The sequence below is a fragment of the Scyliorhinus torazame genome, chromosome 9, assembly GCF_047496885.1.
Source record: "Scyliorhinus torazame isolate Kashiwa2021f chromosome 9, sScyTor2.1, whole genome shotgun sequence".
NCBI classification, from domain to species: domain Eukaryota; kingdom Metazoa; phylum Chordata; class Chondrichthyes; order Carcharhiniformes; family Scyliorhinidae; genus Scyliorhinus; species Scyliorhinus torazame.
Genome location: NC_092715.1, coordinates 169,651,901 through 169,671,105, shown reverse-complemented (window position 1 = coordinate 169,671,105; position 19,205 = coordinate 169,651,901). Strand labels below are relative to the sequence as shown.

Below are 19,205 nucleotides of genomic sequence, written 5' to 3'. Positions count from 1 at the left end.
CGCGGCACATGCACCAGCGCGCAAGATGACCGACTTCGGGCCATCCACAATGACCTTTGGTACCCGGGGGTCACCCGGCTTCTCCACTTCAACAAGGCCCGCAACCTGCCCTACTCCACCGAGGAGGTCAGGGCCATGACCAGGGACTGCCAAGTCTGCGCGGATTGCAAGCCGCACTTCTATCGGCCAGACAAGGCCCATCTGGTGAAGGCCTCCCGCCCCTTTGAGCGCCTCATGTTCGATTTCAAAGGGCCCCTTCCCTCCACTGACCGCAACGTGTACTTTATCAACGTCGTTGACGAGTACTCCTGTTTCCCCTTTGCCGTCCTATGTCCCGACATGACCGCGGCCACTGTCATTAAGGCCCTGGACAGCATCTTCACCCTGTTCAGTGTCCCCACTTACGTCCACAGTGACCGGGGCTCCTCTTTTATGAGCGATGAGCTGCGTCAGTACCTGCTCGGTAAGAGCATTGCCTCGAGCAGGACTACCAGCTACAACCCCCGGGGAAACGGGCAGGCGGAGAGGGAGAACGCGGCGGTATGGAAGGCCGTCCTTCTGGCCCTACGGTCTAGAAGTCTCCCAGATTCCCGCTGGCAGGAGGTCCTCCCCGACACGCTCCACTCCATTCGGGCGCTCCTCTGCACAGCCACGAACGAGACCCCTCACGACCGTCTATTTGTCTTCCCCAGGAAGTCCACCTCCGGGGTCTCGCTTCCGTCCTGGCTGACAACACCAGGGCCTTTCCTCCTCCGGAAGCATGGGAGGAGCCATAAGTCCGACCCCCTGGTCGACAGGGTCCAGCCCTTACATGCCAACCCTCCGTATGCCTACGTGGCACACCGCGACGGACGACAGGATACAGTCTCCCTCCGGGATCTGTCACCCGCCGGTTCCCCAGCAACCATCACCAACGCGCCCCCCCCTACACCACCTATCAGCACCAACCGAATCCCTCACGGTGGGCTACCAGTTGCCCCCCTGGGGATCCTGAACACCACCCCCGCCCCTACACGGCCTACATCCCCCCTTCCCCCATCGCAGACACACCATGATGAAGCTCCAGACGACACGCTCCCGAAGTCAACGAGTCCAACACCCGTGCCCGCAGCGAAGCCGGAGCTGAGGCGATAACAGAGAACGACTAAGGCTCCGGACATACTCGATATGTGAGCCCACTTCACCCCCGCCGGACTTCAATTTTTAACAGGGGTGAATGTGGTGAACGTATTGCTACTGCAATTCATCACTGTATTGTACTGTACTATGTTGATGCCCCTGTGGGCTCCGCCTGTGGCTCCGCCCCTTCGGGGGAGTATATAAACCTGCAGCCTGTAGGCGGCTCTCAGTACAGAGCAGTTGCAGGCAGGCACAGATCTAGCTTATTAAAACCACTGTTCACTTCTACTAATCGTCTCGTGTGAATTGATGGTCGCATCAAAGCTGTGTGAATATCAATTACATGGGAAGTGGGAAGACAGGAGGGATCACTAGATCAGTGGTAGAATTCCCACCTCTCATTCAGCAAGGTTAGGTTCAGGCACCACTCCAGACAGGCCCCACCAGCAGAGACCAGAGTGCAGATTCTGAATAGTAGGTTGATGTGCAGTAGGGGTACTTGGGTTGAGTGCAGCAACTCTCCACCAAGTGTAAGTGGGGCTCTTTAGCCTCAAATGCACACCTGGAAGAAGGTACTCTGAGGATAAAAAGTGGGAGGAAGACAATGGCGAACTGAAAAACAGTTACATCAAGGTCGGGTTTCTACTTTGGTGAATGCAACGTGCCCCGTTATTATGTTGATCAACCAAAAAAATAATATTCTGAGGCAGAGGTGACATACCTGTTACGACCCCTATGGGGGCCAAGGTCTGTGCTCTACAGGATTTCCCCCTTTACAGAGCTGAGTATATGAACTCTCCCGGTAATTGAGGGCAGGGTTTCCCCTTAACAAGTGACCTTTCGGGGCGAGGTGTTGTAGTTTTGTTATTTGAGTATACCGTAATAAACCTTTTGTTCATTTTTACCCTACCATGCGTTCCTGTTGTCTCTCACGTCGGATTCTACAATACCAATTTTCAATAGGCATTTAATATCATTCTGATATTTCTGATGTAACAGTATATAACAGTATGGATGTTCGAGAATATAATTTCCAAGCAACATAGGGAATATAGGGAGTATAAAGCTTTAAATTACATAATTAGGATTTTGTTGAATTTTTTTGCATACAATCCATGAAGCTCACACAAACCATTTTCCAATTTCACATAGAATGCCAAATTTAGAAGATTCACCTTGGGTTGGAGAAGATGAAGAGGTAACAGAACATCCTTATTATAACAGTATTCCAGGAAAAGTCCCTCCTCCTGGTGGGTTTATTGATGTCCGTCTGAGAGAAACCCATCAGCTAGGGTTGAGTCAGATACTCCCTGCACATTCTGTCGATGCTAACCAGGTTGGTAAATTTTGCATGAGTCATATTTCTCAATATATTCTCCTTAAATATTTTTAAGTTATGCTCAATTACTTCTATCAGATCTTAAGGAAAGACTACTGGCTCTTGATTTTATGCGTATTATCAATTTTAATTATGGTGGAATTGATCCAATAACTACTGTGCATTCTGAACAATGGGCATCACATCTGTCCACAGAATTAAGGGTTACTGAAGGGAATCAGGATTAGGAACGGCTTTTTCATCTCTGTAACAAGAAGTTAAATTCAATTGTAGCATCCTCTTTCACCTTTTCTTACATTTCATCAGAGGGATCATCTTAGCTTTAGATTGCTTCAGAAATAGGAAAGAAAATGGAATCAAAGAAATAATAGAAAAACTCTAAAATCAGTTCAAAATTTGCTGATTGATATCAAATTGGGGATGTAGCTATTTCTGAAGAATATTGTGACAAAATACTAGAAGACTTGTGGAATGGGGATTTAATTGGAAAATTAATTTCAATATAGAAAGTGTGAGTTGGTGCATTTTGGTAGGAGAAATGAAGAGACTACACAATCCTTGGAAAATGAAAGTTTAAATGGGGCAGGTACACAAACCAGAAAAAGGTAACAACCCTGGTTAATCAGTCTCATAAAAAGTCAACAATGGAATTGAAACACAAAAAGCTATATTAATCTTGCATAGAATCTTGATCAGACCACATTTAGATACTGGGCACAGTTTTGTTTTCCTTGTTAGAAAGAGTGATATTGAAGCACTGGAGAAGATAAAGAGAGATTACAAGGATCTTGCCAGAATTGAGAGTTTAAAGCCATTAGCAAAGATTGAACAAGTTGGAACCTTTTACTAAAAAAATATAGAAGGCAAAGGAGTGACCTGATAGATGTTTTTAAGATTATGGAAAGGCTTGATATGATAGACATGGGCAAAATTTAGGGGCTCACACAGGAAAAACTATGAGACAGGTACAAAAAATATTTTTTTAAACTAATGCATTGTAATTTTGATCCCAAGGGGGATGGAATGCATCAAGGTAGAAGTTATGTTACAGTTATATAATATTCTGCTTAGTCCCCATTCACAGAGCTGCATTCACTTCTTGGTATTTCATCTCAGGGAGGATATATTAGTCTTTAAGGGGTACAGCACGGATTCAATAGAATTATATTGGTATTCAATAGGTTAAACCATAAGGACAGCCAATATAGATGAGGCTTGAGCATTAAAGGGTTGATCAAATTAAGACAGGAGAGATGATGTCATCAAAAATCTACCAGTTCAGCCTCCTGCGTCCCAAACATGATGCAGCCCTACTTTTGTGGCACTGTCAGATCTTGGTGGAAGTTTATCTGACTACTGACTTGAATATCTCTTCCCGAACATGCACTACATTCAAATTATTCTGATCCGAAGACTTAGGATAGGATCAGGTGGCTATGTATTGGCCCAAATCTTCCAATCTCTGGATCATCGGAGACCGAATATATGACTGTTGATGCACATTGGGATTCTGTGTAAGTCCTGACACACGCCCAATGGGAATTGCCAGGGAAGTTTCAACTTCTGATGGACAATTCCCCTGCTCTCTGGGATCCTCTGCGATTCTCTCCAACTCTTGAGTTAGAGTCAGAGTCTTTGGACGGTTCTGATTTACATCCTTAAATTATTACCCAGAAAATGTTAGACAGAAAAACCCTCATCTAACTCCTGAATAATTCCAAAACTGATATCTCAATCACTCATACCGACCACCCAACTACCCCCAGACCTGACTACCATCTCACCCACCTACCACTTCACCCACCTGCCACTGTACGTACTTCCCACCTCACCTTCCTAGCCCCTCGCCCACCAACCAACTAACTCAGCGACTACACTTACCACCTACCATATCACTCACCTACCACACTAACCACCTGTCAGCTCACCCACCTAGTATCTCACTTACCTGCTACCGATCCACTTACCACTTCTCCCTTCCAACCATCTCACTCACCTACCACTTCACCCACCAACCATCTCACTCACCTACCACCACACTCACCAACCATCTCACTCACCTACCACCTCACTCACCTGGCCACCCGACCCACCTACCAGCCTACCCAACTAGCACCTAATTCAACTGCCACCCTACCCATCTATCACTGCACCCACAAGCCCACCCTCCCCACCTACTGCCTCACCGACCTGCCATGTCACCCACCTACCATCTCACCCACCTACCATCTCACCAACTTGCCACCCTACAAACCCACCCATTCACTAATTCATCCACCAACATTCATTCTCTAACATTCATGCTGGACTTTTAAACTTACCATATAGCAGCTAGTGCCACAAAAAGGGGCCGTGTCCTGTCTTTCCCCACCAACTCTACTCCGCTGTGACAGAGCTCTCAGGGGGACCATGTTCTACATTTCTGATAAAGCCAGGCTCAAGCTGGCAAAACATGCGAAGCAGCCCTGAGTTGAATTGAAACATTCGCGTGGAATGGCGATCCCACAATGATTGTCATTCCTCTGAAGATCCGGGCTAAAAGAAAACTCAAATTGGTGCGGTAATAGCAAGCTGCCTTTACTTTCAGACCCTTTAGAATAGTCCATCAACGAATAATAAAGGCAATACAAGTGAGAAATACAATTGTTGCATTGTGGTTACTTGAATTAGGGAGCTAGCTATTGTTCAGTTAAAAATATGCAAGTACCGTACATATCGCCGCAGACTGGTCATTGACTGGACATGGGCAAAGCTTGGGAGGGATTTGAAAACAAGGATGAGAATTTTAAAATCAAGACATTGCTTGAACAGGTGCCAATGTGGATCAGTGAGCACTGGAGTGATAGGGGGACAGGACTTGGTGTGAATTAAGACACGGGCACCAGAGTTCTGGATAACCTCAAGTTTACATAGGGTAGAATGTGGGAGATGGTCCAGAAATGAATCAGAATAGTCTAGTCTAGAGGTAATGAAGGCACGGAAGAGCGTTTCGGCACCAGATGAACTGAGACCAAGACAAAGCTGAATGATTTTACAGAGATGGAAATAGGTTCTTAGTGATGACACACACATGTGATTGGAAGCACATTTTAGAATCAAATGTGACACCAAGGTTATGAACAGACCGGCTTCCACACTCTTTGCACATTCTCTCTGTGTCTGGTGGGTCTCACCTCCACAACCCAAAAGGATGTGCAGGGTAGGTGGATTGGCCACGCTAAATTGCCCTTAATTGGAAAAAAAGAATTGTGTATTCTAAATTTATATTTAAAAAGTGAACAGACTGGCTTCATCTCAAACTGTTGCCTAGGAGATGAATGCAGTTAGTAGTTAGCGAACAGAGTTTGGTGTCGGAATTGAGAAGAATGTCATCAGTCTTTCTAATATTTATTTGGAGGAAATTTCTGCCAGATGCCAGATAAGCAGGCTGATAATTTAGCAACAGTGAATAAGTTATAGCTGGGTGTTATCAGCATACATGTGAAAAATAACATTGTACCTCCAGACGATGTAGATGAGAAATAGAAGGATACCAAGGATCAATCCCAATAACAATCATAATAATAATCTTTATTATTGCCACAAGTAGGCTTACATGAACACTTCAATGACGTTACTGTGAAAATCCCCTAGTCACCACATTCCGGCGCCTGTTTAGATACACAGAGAGAGAATTCAGAATGTCCAATTCACCTAACAAGCACGTCTTTTGGGACTTGAGGGAGGAAACTGGAGCACCCGGAGGAAACTCACGCAGACACGGGGAGAACATGCAAACTCTGCACAGGCAGTGACCCAAGCCGGGAATCGAACCCGGATCCCTGGCACGGTGAAGCAACAGTTTAATCACTGTGCTACCATGCCGGACACCAGAGGTAACACTGCAGGAACAGGCATAAAAGCCATTGCAAGTGATTCTCTGGCTAAGGTTTGATAGAAAAGAATGGACCCAGGTGAAAGCAGTCCCACCCACCTGGTCAACCATGGAGAGGTTTTGGAGAAGGATGGTATGGCCAACCGTATCAAAGACTGCAAATTGGCCAAGAAGGGTGAGGAGGGAAAGTTTACCATTGTCATACTCATATAGGATGCTATTTGTGATTCTGAGAAGAGCTATTTCATTCCTGTGGCTAGGATGAAAACCTGATTAGAGAGACTCAAAATTGAGTTCCAAGAAAGATGGGAACAGACTTTGCAAGCAGCAGCACATTCAAGGACTTTGGAGAGGAAAGGGAGGTTGGAGATGGGATGATGGTTTGCAAGGGTGAGGGCATGAAGCATTAGCATTTTGAACAAGGTGGGTTGACAGCAGATTTAATGGAAAGAGGGATGACGCCTAAAGGGAGAAAACCGTTTACAACATCGGTTAAAATGGGAGTCAGGAGAGGAAGTTGGATGATCAGCAGTTTGATGGGGATTAGAACTAAGGAAAATAATGTAGGTCTCATGGACAAGATGAGCTCAGAGATGGGCATGAGAGGAGATAGGAGAGAAACTAGAGAAAGGTGCAAATCAGACCTAAAGCAAGTAGGAGCATTAAATAAAGTTTGGCCAGGAAGGCCAGGGGAAGGAAGGGACATGCCAAACACAGCTGACCCGATTGTTTCAATCCTAGTGGCAAAGAGGTCAATGAGTTACTCATGTTTGGTGGAAGTGAGGGTGGAGAGGACAGATGGGTTTTAGAATGTGGTCTGCAGACAGGGAAAGAAGCTACGGGGTTATCTTTACAATCCAGGATAATCCTGGATTAGACAGCAATTTTAGCCAATGTGAGAAAGATCCTATAGTATTTTAAGTGTTCCAGCCAGCACTGGCAGTGGATGGCAACCCAATTATGTGCCATGTCTTTTCAAGTCTGCGGCCCTTGGACCTAAGTGTGTGGAGATGAGGACTGTACTGGGGAACAGCCAGGAGAGGTAGTAATGTTTTCACTGTGGACTAGAACATCAAAGAGGGCAGTGTATACGCAGTTGAGTAAATCAAGAGCTGCAGAAACCTAGTGGCAAATAGAGGATCAAATACTTGACAGTTGGGATTTTGAAAGTGCAGTCGTAAATGAATTAGTGAATAGCTTTTTCTAAGAGAGCTACAAGAGGAGGGAGGATTGGAGTGTTGAAAGGGGATGTGGGCAGTGAGCATTGCAAGGAAGTTATCAGCAATGTCCTTCCTTGTGAATGAAACTGTGGAAGTGATGTGACCAGGTCACCTGTTGCTTACCACCACTTCCTCCCTCCACTCATTCACTGTTGCTAAATTATCAGACAGCTTCTCTGACATCCCGTATCAGATAAGCAGAAAGTGGTAACGTGAATATGGGCTGGGAGTTTAAATGGGGAGGTGAGGGGAGATTTATGGAGAATAATTATTTATTGAATTATTTACCCATCCCTAATTACGTTGAAAATGTGGTGGTGAGCGTCTTCTTCAACAATGAAGTGCATATGGTGCTGATACAACCAAGTGCTATTATGTAGGGATTTCAGCACAGTGACAATGGAGCAGTTAGTGCCTGGCACGTGTGTGACATGAATGTTATTTGCTACTTATCATCCCAAACCTGAATGTTGTCCCGGTCTTGGGGCTGGTTTAGCACACTGGGCTAAATCGCTGGCTTTTAAAGCAGACCAAGGCAGGCCAGCAGCACGGTTCAATTCCCGTACCAGCCTCCCCGAACAGGCGCCGGAATGTGGCGACTAGGGGCTTTTCACAGTAACTTCATTGAGGCCTACTTGTGACAATAAGCGATTTTCATTTTCACTTCACTTGCTGCATGCAGACATGAACTCCCTCATTATCTAAGAAGTTGCAAATGCAATTGAACACTGTGCAATCATCAGCAAACAACCCCAATTTTAACCATTGATGACGCACCTGAAGGTGGTTGGGTTGAGGACATTACCCTGAGCAACTCCTGTAGGGATGTTCTGGGGCTGAGATGATTGACCTCTAACAACCACGACCACTTTGTTTGTGTTAATTATGATTCCTGCCAGTGGAAAATTGACTTCAATTTTACCAGGGCTCTTTGATGCCACACTTGATCAAAGGTTTTCCAAGAGCAGTAGCTGTCACTTCATCTCTGGAATTAAGAATTTTTTGTCCATATTTGGACTACGGTTGCAATGATGTCTGGATCTGAGTGGTCCTGGCAGAGCTCAAAGTGAGCATGAACGAACATGTTAGCGTACAGGCTTATGAACAATGGCCCCTTACCGAAACAATGCTCAGTAATACTTTCAAATGGTTGGCATGAATTGCAGAAACAGATTTAGGTCAATTGCCATGGATTGAAAAATAAGTGAATATATAAATAAAATACAACAGCTGCATGAGATTCGAGCTGGAGAGAAAATAGAGTAGGTATCATTCCAAAGAAAGAAATGTTTGTATTCTTTTAATCTTTCTTGCTCTATGTTATTTTAGGCATGGAACCCTTAGTGTTGAACAATTTTACTTTGTTACTGTAGCCAGTGTTAACCATAGGACAAGACCAAAGCTACTATCAAGGGCCACAGCTGGGCGAGGACCACAGAGAAGACTGGAGACATGCACTCGGCAGATATGGTAAATAAATAACCTTTCAGGAAATAGCTGTTACTGAGTCAACAGATACACTCACACAAGAAACTGAGTGAAGTAAATGATTTCAGGGGATCTCGATGGATGGTGTCTTTAACATCTGTCTTTCACTCAGTAAATGACTTAGCTATAGAGTTCTAAATATTATTTGAAAATATATAGCACAATGATGTAAATTGTGTTAAAGTGCATCAATGCATCAATTGGAATGGCATACTCGTGACAAACACTGTGTCTGCCTTTTCTGGTTATTCTTCCCCAGCAAAATTAAATTGCTTTTTGAAGACAGTAGGTGAAATTTCACTCTTCAGCACGTCGGGAACTTGTGCAAAACCACAGAGGACAACACAATAGAAGAGCATTTAGTCCAGTATCTATGCATTGGTTTCTGTGGCTATTAGCACCCCGTTTCCCTGGGTTTCTGTGGCTATGACTCATCTTTCATTCTCACTCCACAGTATAAATATTCCCCACTTTCTCTGTCTGTTAGCTTTGACAAAGAGTCATTGGACTCGAAACGTTAGCTCTTTTCTCTCCCTGCAGATGCTGCCAGACCTGCTGAGATTTTCCAGCATTGTCTCTTTCGTTTCAGATTCCAGCATCCGCAGTAATTTGCTTTTATCTGTGCTGGCTCTTTGCTGGAGCAACTCAAAACTACTGGTAATCCCAAGACCCGGTGGCAGCAGTGTGTACCATTGACAAGATGCACTGCAGCAACATCAATATAATGCAGTGTTTCAATTTATTTTCGTTAATTTCCACTTGCGTTTCCTGATTGTACTTACCTATACTTTGAGTAGGAAGCTAGATTTACTTTATCTATGCCATTTAAAATTTTAGTTAAAATCTTTCTGTGTGGAAAATTGACTTTATGTGCTTACCAAGATTCCTTTTTAACTACTTTCTTGCTTGCTAATAATTTTTTTAATCTTTCCTCATGACTGATCTTGACCCTTGTGAGCAGTTGTTCAATCCAAAACATGCCTTTTGCAAGTAGATGGGCTATAAATTAGCAAGCCCATGAAAATGGGAGTAAAATTAATCCATGCCAATGAGTTGACTCCAGACATTATGGGAAATGCACAACAGTAATGTGGGGGTTGTTTAAGGGGCACTTGCTGTGAGTGCTGGACAGTTTTGTCCCACTGAGACAAGGAAGGAATGGTAAGGTGAAGGAGCCTTGGGTGACAAGAGAAGTGCAGCTTCTAGTCAAGAGGAAGAAGGAAGCTTACGTAAGGTTGAGGAAGCAAGGATCTGGCATGGCTCTAGAGGGCTACAAGGTAGCCAGGAAGTAACTCAAAAGTGGACTTAGGAGAGCTAGAAGGGGGCATGAAAAAGCCCTGGCAGACAGGATTACAGAAAACCCCAGGCGTATTACACTTATGTGAGAAATAAGAGGATGATCAGAGTGAGAGTAGGGCCGATCAGGGATAGTGGAGGGAACTTGTGCCTAGAGTATGAGGACGTAGGGGAGGCCCTAAATGAATATTTTACTTCAGTATTCACTAGAGAGAGGGACATTGTTGCTCATGAGAACAGGGTGAACCAGGTTAATAGGCTCAAACTTGATATTAAGGAGGAGGATGTGCTGGAAATTTTGAAAAGCATCAGGAAAGATAAGTCACCTGGGCCAGATGGGATATACCCAAGGTTGCTACAGGAAGCAAGGGAGGAGATTGCTGCGCCATTGGCGATAATCTTTGCTTCCCCACTCTTCACTGGAATAGTACCGGATGATTGGAGGGAGGCGAATGTTGTTCCCCTGTTCAAGAAAGTGAATAGGGAAATCCCTGGGAATTACAGACCAGCCAATCTTACGTCTGTGATGAGCAAAATACTGGAAAGGATTCTGAGAGATAGGATTTATGATTATTTAGAAAAACATAGTTTTATTAAAGATAGTCAACATGGCTTTGTGAGAGGCAGGGCATGCCTCACAAGCCTCGTTGACTTCTTTGAGGATGTGACGAGACACATTGATGAAGGTTGGACAGAGGATGTGGTGTATATGGATTTCAGTAAGGCATTTGATAAGATTCACCATGGTAGGCTCATTCAGAAAGTCAGGGGACATGGGATACAGGGAAATTTGGCTGTCTGGATACAGAATTGGCTGGCCGAAAGAAGAATGGTAGTGGATGGAAAGTATTAAATGAATATTTTTCATCAGTATTCACTCAGGAAAAAGATAATGTTGTGGAGGAGAATGCTGAGACCCAGGCTATTAGAATAGATGGCATTGAGGTACGTAGGGAAGAGGTGTTGGCAATTCTGGACAGGCTGAAAATAGATAAGTCCCCGGGGCTTGATGGGATTTATCCTAGGATTCTCTGGGAAGCCAGGGAAGAGATTGCTGGGACTTTGGCTTTGATTTTTATGTCATCATTGGCTACAGGAATAGTGCCAGAGGACTGGAGGACTGCAAATGTGGTCCCTTTGTTCAAAAAGGGGAGCAGAGACAACCCCGGCAACTATAGACCGGTGAGCCTCACGTCTGTAGTGGGTAAAGTCTTGGAGGGGATTATAAGAGACATGATTTATAATCATCTAGATAGGAATAATATGATTAGGGATAGTCAGCATGGCTTTGTGAAGGGTAGGTCATGCCTCACAAACCTTATCGAGTTCTTTGAGAAGGTGACTGAACAGGTAGACGAGGGTAGAGCAGTTGATGTGGTGTATATGGATTTCAGTAAAGCGTTTGATAAGGTTCCCCACGGTAGGCTATTGCAGAAAATACGGAGGCTGGGGATTGAGGATGATTTAGAGATGTGGATCAGAAATTGGTTAGCTGAAAGAAGACAGAGGGTGGTGGTTGATGGGAAATGTTCAGAATAGAGTTCAATTACAAGTGGCGTACCACAAGGATCTGTTCTGGGGCCGTTGCTGTTTGTCATTTTTATCAATGACCTAGAGGAGGGCGCAGAAGGGTGGGTGAGTAAATTTGCAGACGACACTAAAGTCGGTGGTGTTGTCGACAGTGCGGAAGGATGCAGCAGGTTACAGAGGGACATAGATAAGCTGCAGAGCTGGGCTGAGAGGTGGCAAATGGAGTTTAATGTAGAGAAGTGTGAGGTGATTCACTTTGGAAGGAATAACAGGAATGCGGAATATTTGGCTAATGGTAAAGTTCTTGGAAGTGTGGATGAGCAGAGGGATCTAGGTGTCCATGTACATAGATCCCTGAAAGTTGCCACCCAGGTTGATAGGGTTTTGAAGAAGGCCTATGGCCTTTATTGGTAGAGGGATTGAGTTCCGGAGTCATGAGGTCATGTTGCAGCTGTACAAAACTCTGGTACGGCCGCATTTGGAGTATTGCGTACAGTTCTGGTCACCGCATTATAGGAAGGACGTGGAAGCTTTGGAGCGAGTGCAGAGGAGATTTACCAGGATGTTGCCTGGTATGGAGGGAAAATCTTATGAGGAAAGGCTGATGGATTTGAGGTTGTTTTCGTTAGAGAGAAGAAGGTTAAGAGGAGACTTAATAGAGGCATATAAAATGATCAGGGGGTTAGATAGGGTGGACAGTGAGAGCCTTCTCCCGCGGATGGAAATGGCTAGCACGAGGGGACATAGCCTTAAACTGAGGGGTAATAGTTATAGGACAGAGGTCAGAGGTAGGTTCTTTACGCAAAGAGTGGTGAGGCCGTGGAATGCCCTACCTGCAACAGTAGTGAACTCGCCAACATTGAGGGCATTTAAAAGTTTATTGGATAAGCATATGGATGATAATGGCATAGTGTAGGTTAGATGGCTTTTGTTTTTTGACTTCCCATGTCGGTGCAACATCGTGGGCCGAAGGGCCTGTACTGCGCTGTATCGTTCTATGTTCTATATTCCGCCTGGAGGTCGGTGACCTGTGGTGTCCCGCAGGGATCTGTTCTGGGACCTATGCTCTTTGTGGTTTTTATAAATGACTTGGATGAGGAAGTGGAAGGGTGGGTTAGTACGTTTGCCGATGACACGGAGGTTGGTGGAGTTGTAGATAGTGTCGAGGGCTGTTGCAGGTTATAACAGGACATTGACAGGATACAGAGCTGGGCTGAGAAGTGGCAGATGGAGTTCAACCTTGATAAATGTGAAGTGATTCATTTTGGGAGGTTGAATTTGAATGCTGAATACAGGGTAAAAGGCAGGATTCTTGGAAGTGTGGAGGAACAGAGGGATTTTAGGATCCACGTATATGAATCCCTCAAAGTTGCCACCCAGGTTGATAGGGTTGTTAAGAAGGCGTATGGTATGTTGGCTTTCGTTAACGGGGGATTGAGTTTAAGAGCCGCGAGGTTTTGCTGCAGCTTTATTAAACCCTGGTTAAACCACACTTGAAATATTGTGTCCAGTTCTGGTCGCCTCATTATAGGAAGGATGTGGATGCTTTGGAGCGGGTGCAGAGGAGATTTACCAGGATGCTGCCTGGACTGGAGGGCATGTCTTATGAAGAAAAGTTGAGGGAGCGAAGAAGGAAGAGAGGTGACTTGATAGAGGTGATAAGAGGTATGGATAGAGTGGATAGCCAGAGACTTTTCCCCAGGGTGGAAATGGCGGTCACAAGGGGGCATAATTTTAAGGTGATTGGAGGAAGGTATAGTGGAGATGTCAGAGGTTGGTTCTTTACACAGAGAGTGGTGGATGCGTGGAATGCACTGCCAGCAGAGGTGGTGGAGTCAGAGTCATTTGGGACATTTAAGCGACTCTTGGACAGGCACATGGACAGCAGTAAATTGAAGGGGTGTAGGTTAGGTTGATCTTAGATTAGGATAAGTGGTCGGCACAACATCGTGGGCCGAAGGGCCTGGACTGTGCTGTACTGTTCTATGTTCTATTGCGTCAACTTGCCGCTGCCTACTAATTGTAAAAAAAATGCTGCTTGAAGCCAGTACTCCCAGCACAAGTCATTGGTTGCAATAAGTCAGCACGAACTTGATACAGGGCATTGTGCAGAGATTTCAATGTTTTCTTTCTTGCTTGGAATGGGCAACTACCTCCAGTTATAGAACCAACCATAATGTACCATCTAATGGCTGATATCCAGCTTCCATTGCAGCACATGTGGCAGGCACCCCCTGTCTGTGTGCTGCAATGGAAGCTCAGATTGTTGTCATCATGCTCCCCACACTAGTGTCCAGAGGGTCTGCCAGGATGTCACGGCACTGAAAGTGGTTAACAGTATGATGGTGTGACGAATGCAGAATTTTAGATATATTAGAATTATAAGCATTTGGCAATTCAAGGGTTAAAAGCCTGGGGTAGATTGTATTTGACTGCAGTAGTTACGTTTTTAAAATAATCTTGTTTTGTAAGACCAGAAAGCTTTTAAGAGTCAGAGGTTAAATTGACCATCGGAAAAGCCTGGGCTGATACACCGTTGATTGACTAGGGGGAGTCCCTGGGGAGTGGTTTTCAGCCTGGGGAGTTAACTTGTTTCAGCTTGGATGATGATGTCATTGCTGGGTGGAGCTACGGGGCGGGATTCTCCCATGCCGCGCCGTATGGGAGAATCGCCGTTCGCGCCATTTTTTCCCGCGGCGCCGGTCCGACGCCGTTCCGCCATTCTCCCAAACGGCAAGAATGGCTTCATCGAGGTCGGCGCCACGCCTGCCGGAGAATCGGCCGAGCTACTAAGTACAGCGATTCTCCGGGCCCCCGCTATTCAGCAGCCCGGATGGGCTGAACTCCCGACGGCGTGAACCCAGGTCACGCCGTCGCCGTTTACCCCTGATAAATAAATTTGTCAGCCAGTTGTGCTGGCTGACGATGTGGAGGAAGGAGGTGAGTGGCCGGCCTCACCATAGGCAGCAGGAGGTGGCATCCACGGCCGGTGCTGGGGGGCGGTGGGAGGGTTCTCGGAGAAGGATGCCGCAATGCCCGGGGCGGGGGGGGGTTAGGAGAAGGATGCCACCATGCTTGGGGGGGGGTGGGGGGGGGGGGTGAAGGAGCCGGGGCTGGAGGAAGGAGGAGGGAACAGAGAAGGGGGTGGGGAAAGGAGGATGGGGTGGAGGAAGGAAGGAGGAGGGTTGGAGGAAGGAGCAGGGGGTAGAGGAAAGAGCAGGGGGTGGAGGAATGAGGAGGGTGTGGGACAACTGATGCCGCCGTGCTGTTGGGGGGGGGGGGGAAGGTTACCCGCGGGCAAGGTTACCCGCGGGAGCGACATGCCAGCCAGCCTGCCATGGCAGGATGGTGGCGAAGACACGCTTCCAAGTGCAGGTCATGCTGATGGGCCAAGGCAAGTGGCGCCGCAATGAGGAGGGACGGGGTTACGTGGGCGGTGGACGGATACTGTGGGCAGGGCGAAAGTTGCACGTGTGTCTGCAGCGGTAGAAGGCCGCCGGGGCACCCATGTATCCCATGGGCCCTGGCTGTCGAGGTGTCAAAGCGCCATTGTTAAACATGTTTTTGTCCCTCCTTCCCAACCCCCCCCCTTCGTGTAGTCCGTCATGTTTGCGCACCAGCCAGCTCCGTGGCGGGAGCGGCTGCCCTGCAGGTAGCCATTCGGCACCGCCGACTCAGGTGGCTCAGAGCAGCTGCTGGAGCGGCGGCTGCAGCTGAGGGACAGGCTGCAGAGGGCCCAGTGCGAGCTGCTCATGCTGCAGGCCCTCCCGCCTGACAGGTACATGAGGGGGCGGAGGGTGACAATGACCACTACATCGTCGGGCATGCGGAGGACGAGAATTCGGACTCTGATGGGGCGCAGGGGGAGGAGCAGGAGCAGGTGGTGGTGCCAAGGCGCCAGAGGCGCTCCCTGCGGCCTCAAGTGTACCGGGACCACATGTCGTTCCAGGAGTTTCGATACGGCATACAGGAGGAGACTCCGATTGAGTCGGGAGACCGAGGCACATATATGCCACCTCATGGCGCACCAAGCACCACGTGGAACGGGGGGAGGACATGCTATCCCAGTTACCGTCCAGGTCACGGTTGCCCTCAATTTCTTCGCCACAGGGTCCTTCCAGGCACCGAGCGAGGACCTGTCTGGAATCTCGCAGGCATCGGTGCACCGGTGCATCCGGGCCGTCACCGACGCCCTGTATGACATCGCCGACAGATACATAAATTTTCCGGAGGACCGCGCACACCAGGCTGACCGGGCAGCGGGATTCGCCTCCATGGCCAGGATGCCGATGGTCCAGGGGGTGATTGATGCGGTGCAAGTCGCCATGCGTCCACCCTCGGATAACAGGGACGTTTTCCTGAACAGGAAGGGGAACTACTCGAACATTCAGGTGGTCTGTGACCATCGCATGAAGATAATGCACGTGTGTACCCAGTACCCTGGCAGCGTGCATGATGCTTTCATACTGGCTCATTCTTTCATCCCCGCTATTTTCGAGGGACACCCCCCCCACCCCGGCTGAGGGGCTGGTTGCTAGGCAACAGGGGTTACCCGTTGCGGTCGTGGCTGATGACGCCTAGACTGAGGCCACAGACCAACGTGGAGACCCGCTACAATGAGGCCCATGCAACGACCCGGGGTGTTGTGGAGAGGTGCTTTGGCCTCCTGAAGATGAGATTCCAGTGCCTGGACCGCTCTGGAGGGGCCCTGCAGTACCACCCCGACAGGGTCAGGCGCATAGTTGTGGTCTGCTGTGTGTTTATCATAGAATTTACAGTGCAGAAGGAGGCCATTCGGCCCATCGAGTCTGCACCGGCTCGTGGAAAGAGCACCCTACCCAAGGTCAACACCTTCTCCCTATCCCCATAACCCAGTAACCCCACCCAACACTAAGGGCAATTTTGGACACTAAGGGCAATTTAGAATGGCCAATCCACCTAACCTGCACATCTTTGGACTGTGGGAGGAAACCGGAGCACCCGGAGGAAACCACGCAGACACGGAGAGGATGTGCAGACTCCGCATAGACAGTGACCCAAGCCGGAATCGAACCTCGGACCCTGGAGCTGTGAAGCAATTGTGCTATCCACAATGCCTCCGTGCTGCACAACATTGCCCAACAGAGGGGCGATGTCCTGGAGGAGGATGCACAGGGTGAGCCCCATGAGGGCGACGCCTCTGCACATGAGGAAGAGGAGGAGGATGGGGGGGGGGGGGCACAGACACGACCTGGGGGCGGGATATGTTCGGGAGGCTGCACGATTACATCGGCTAGGAGAGCGAGCACGCGAGGCGTTGATCGCCGCATGTTTCACTAACTAGGGGGAGGGCATCGCTGAGCTAGGCACTTGCACCACGGATCGCGCACAACCGCACCACCCAGCACCCCCCACTTCCCGCACCATTGCACAACCCTTCCGCCCACACCACCACTTTCACACCACCTTACACCTGCGGTACATCGTTAATGTTTTAACACAGTTGCTTGTGTCAGCGGGTGTGATCAGTGCCATGTTGAATGACAACCCGCTCTGCGATGAGCTGTGAGATCCGGATCGCTAGACAATGTCTGACTCATGGCCATAGCTAAACCCTCCACCTCGGTGGTCCCTGTATGCGTCACAGACAACCCACCACATGGCCATGTGGGGCAGCTGGCGTTGGTGTGCTGAGGGCGACGGGTTGTTGAGGGGGCAAGAAACACACACCAAGCCTCACCGTTGTACAGAACTTTGACCCCCAGCGTCACTCAGTCCCCCTCACTACCGCTCAGGCACTGGACATAGCACAGAGGCATCTAGGTTTGGTATAACAGTGAATTTAATCGTGACATTCACATACAAGTGCCCTAGCCCCTACACCTAAGCTGTGCCCTGCACCTGTGCCAATTTATTACGTGTTTAACTTCTTGGCCTTACGGGCCCTACTACTATGTCTTGGTGTTTCCCCAGACGGTACAGCAGGAGTGGAGGCGGACTGCTGAGACTCCTGCCCTGTGACGTTGGTTCACTTTGGCGCGCGTTTCCTGGGGCGACCCGGCTTGGATGGGCCAGGCTGCTCGGGGGGCGTGCTGGATGACATGGTGCCACCCTGCTTTGCCCGCTGCCCACCAGATGCACCAGGGACGGAACGAGGGGAGTCCGAATGTTCCGGGACCTCCCTTGCTGGAGTAATCAGGACTGGCACCAGAACCTCCTCCTCCCTCGGGGAGCCCGGTGGCGCTGCCAGTCCTGGAGGCCCGCTGTGGAATCGACCAGTGTCTGGACATTCCCAGCGATGGAGCTCAGGGAGTGCGCAATCCCTGTCAGGGACTGCGTAAACTCCCGCTGGGATTCTGCGACGCCATCTAGCACGTGGGCAAGGCCGCCGATGTTCTCAGCGATGGCCTGCTGGGACAGGGCCATGGCCTGCTGAGACTGGGCCAGATCCCGGAGCGCAGCGGCAATGTCCATGTGGCTCTGGCGCATGGCTGCCTGTGAGATGGCAGCCTTGTCCTGAGCCACGGATGACGTGTGCATATCAAGCCCAACGCCTTGCAGAACCTGACCCATGTCCGAAACCGTTGCCCCCATTGCCTCCACCACGGATGCCACCCGTGCGGTGCCGGCCTGGATGGCAGCCATGACCGGCACCACTCCCTGCTCCTGGACGCGGATGGACTCCTCCAACCACGTCTGCAGTTGCTGGAAGACGGCCGTCATCCCGTTGTCCACTCCCTGGGTTTCCAAATGCATCGGGTCTGTGGGTGGGTCTAGTAAGTCCAGGAACCCGGGAACTGTCTGGACGGCATCTGATGCTGGGCCTGGGCTGCCCTCCGACTGTCCAGCCCCTTGGCTGCTCCTACCTCCACCTGCTGTACCGGTTCGGCTGTGTAGTGCGCACCAGTCAGTGACCCCGAAGCCTCATCACTTATGTGCCCAACCGAGGTGAGTGTATCTGCGATGGTGGGTGTTGTGGGTGACAGCAGTGCCGCAAACTCAAGCTCCTCATCTGTCCCCAGGTCCGGGGTCTCCTGGGTCGATCCTTGGACCGACGCAACTAGTCCGCGGCTCACGTTAGGTGCCGTGTCCAGTGTGTTCGGCGACTGTCTGGCCGTCCACTGCGCGTCGCTGTCCAGAGTCCTCGTCCCCTCTCCATCACTCTCCTGGCTCACAGCCCTCTCCTTGTCCGACTCACGGTCATCAGTGTCCTCCCTGTCCGTCCTGTGTTCGTCCCTGTCGTGTCTGTCCGTCCTCTGTGCATCCCCCTCCAGTGCCACGGCCTCAGAGAAAGGCCCTCCTGTCAGTCTTCCTTCCCCCCTCTGCCGTGCGTCCTTGGGGGCAGATGTACTTGCAGCTG

General features: G+C 48.9%; 1 protein-coding gene across 1 annotated transcript in view; it reads left to right on the top strand.

The window, feature by feature from the left end:
* Positions 1-19,205, top strand: part of shc3 (SHC (Src homology 2 domain containing) transforming protein 3) — a 442,272-nt gene that overhangs the window by 390,952 nt on the left and 32,115 nt on the right. The window contains exons 8-9 of the mRNA XM_072516775.1: positions 2,272-2,455; positions 8,926-9,022. Coding sequence (XP_072372876.1) covers positions 2,272-2,455; positions 8,926-9,022 — 281 coding nt within the window. The remainder of the gene's footprint in view (positions 1-2,271; positions 2,456-8,925; positions 9,023-19,205) is intronic.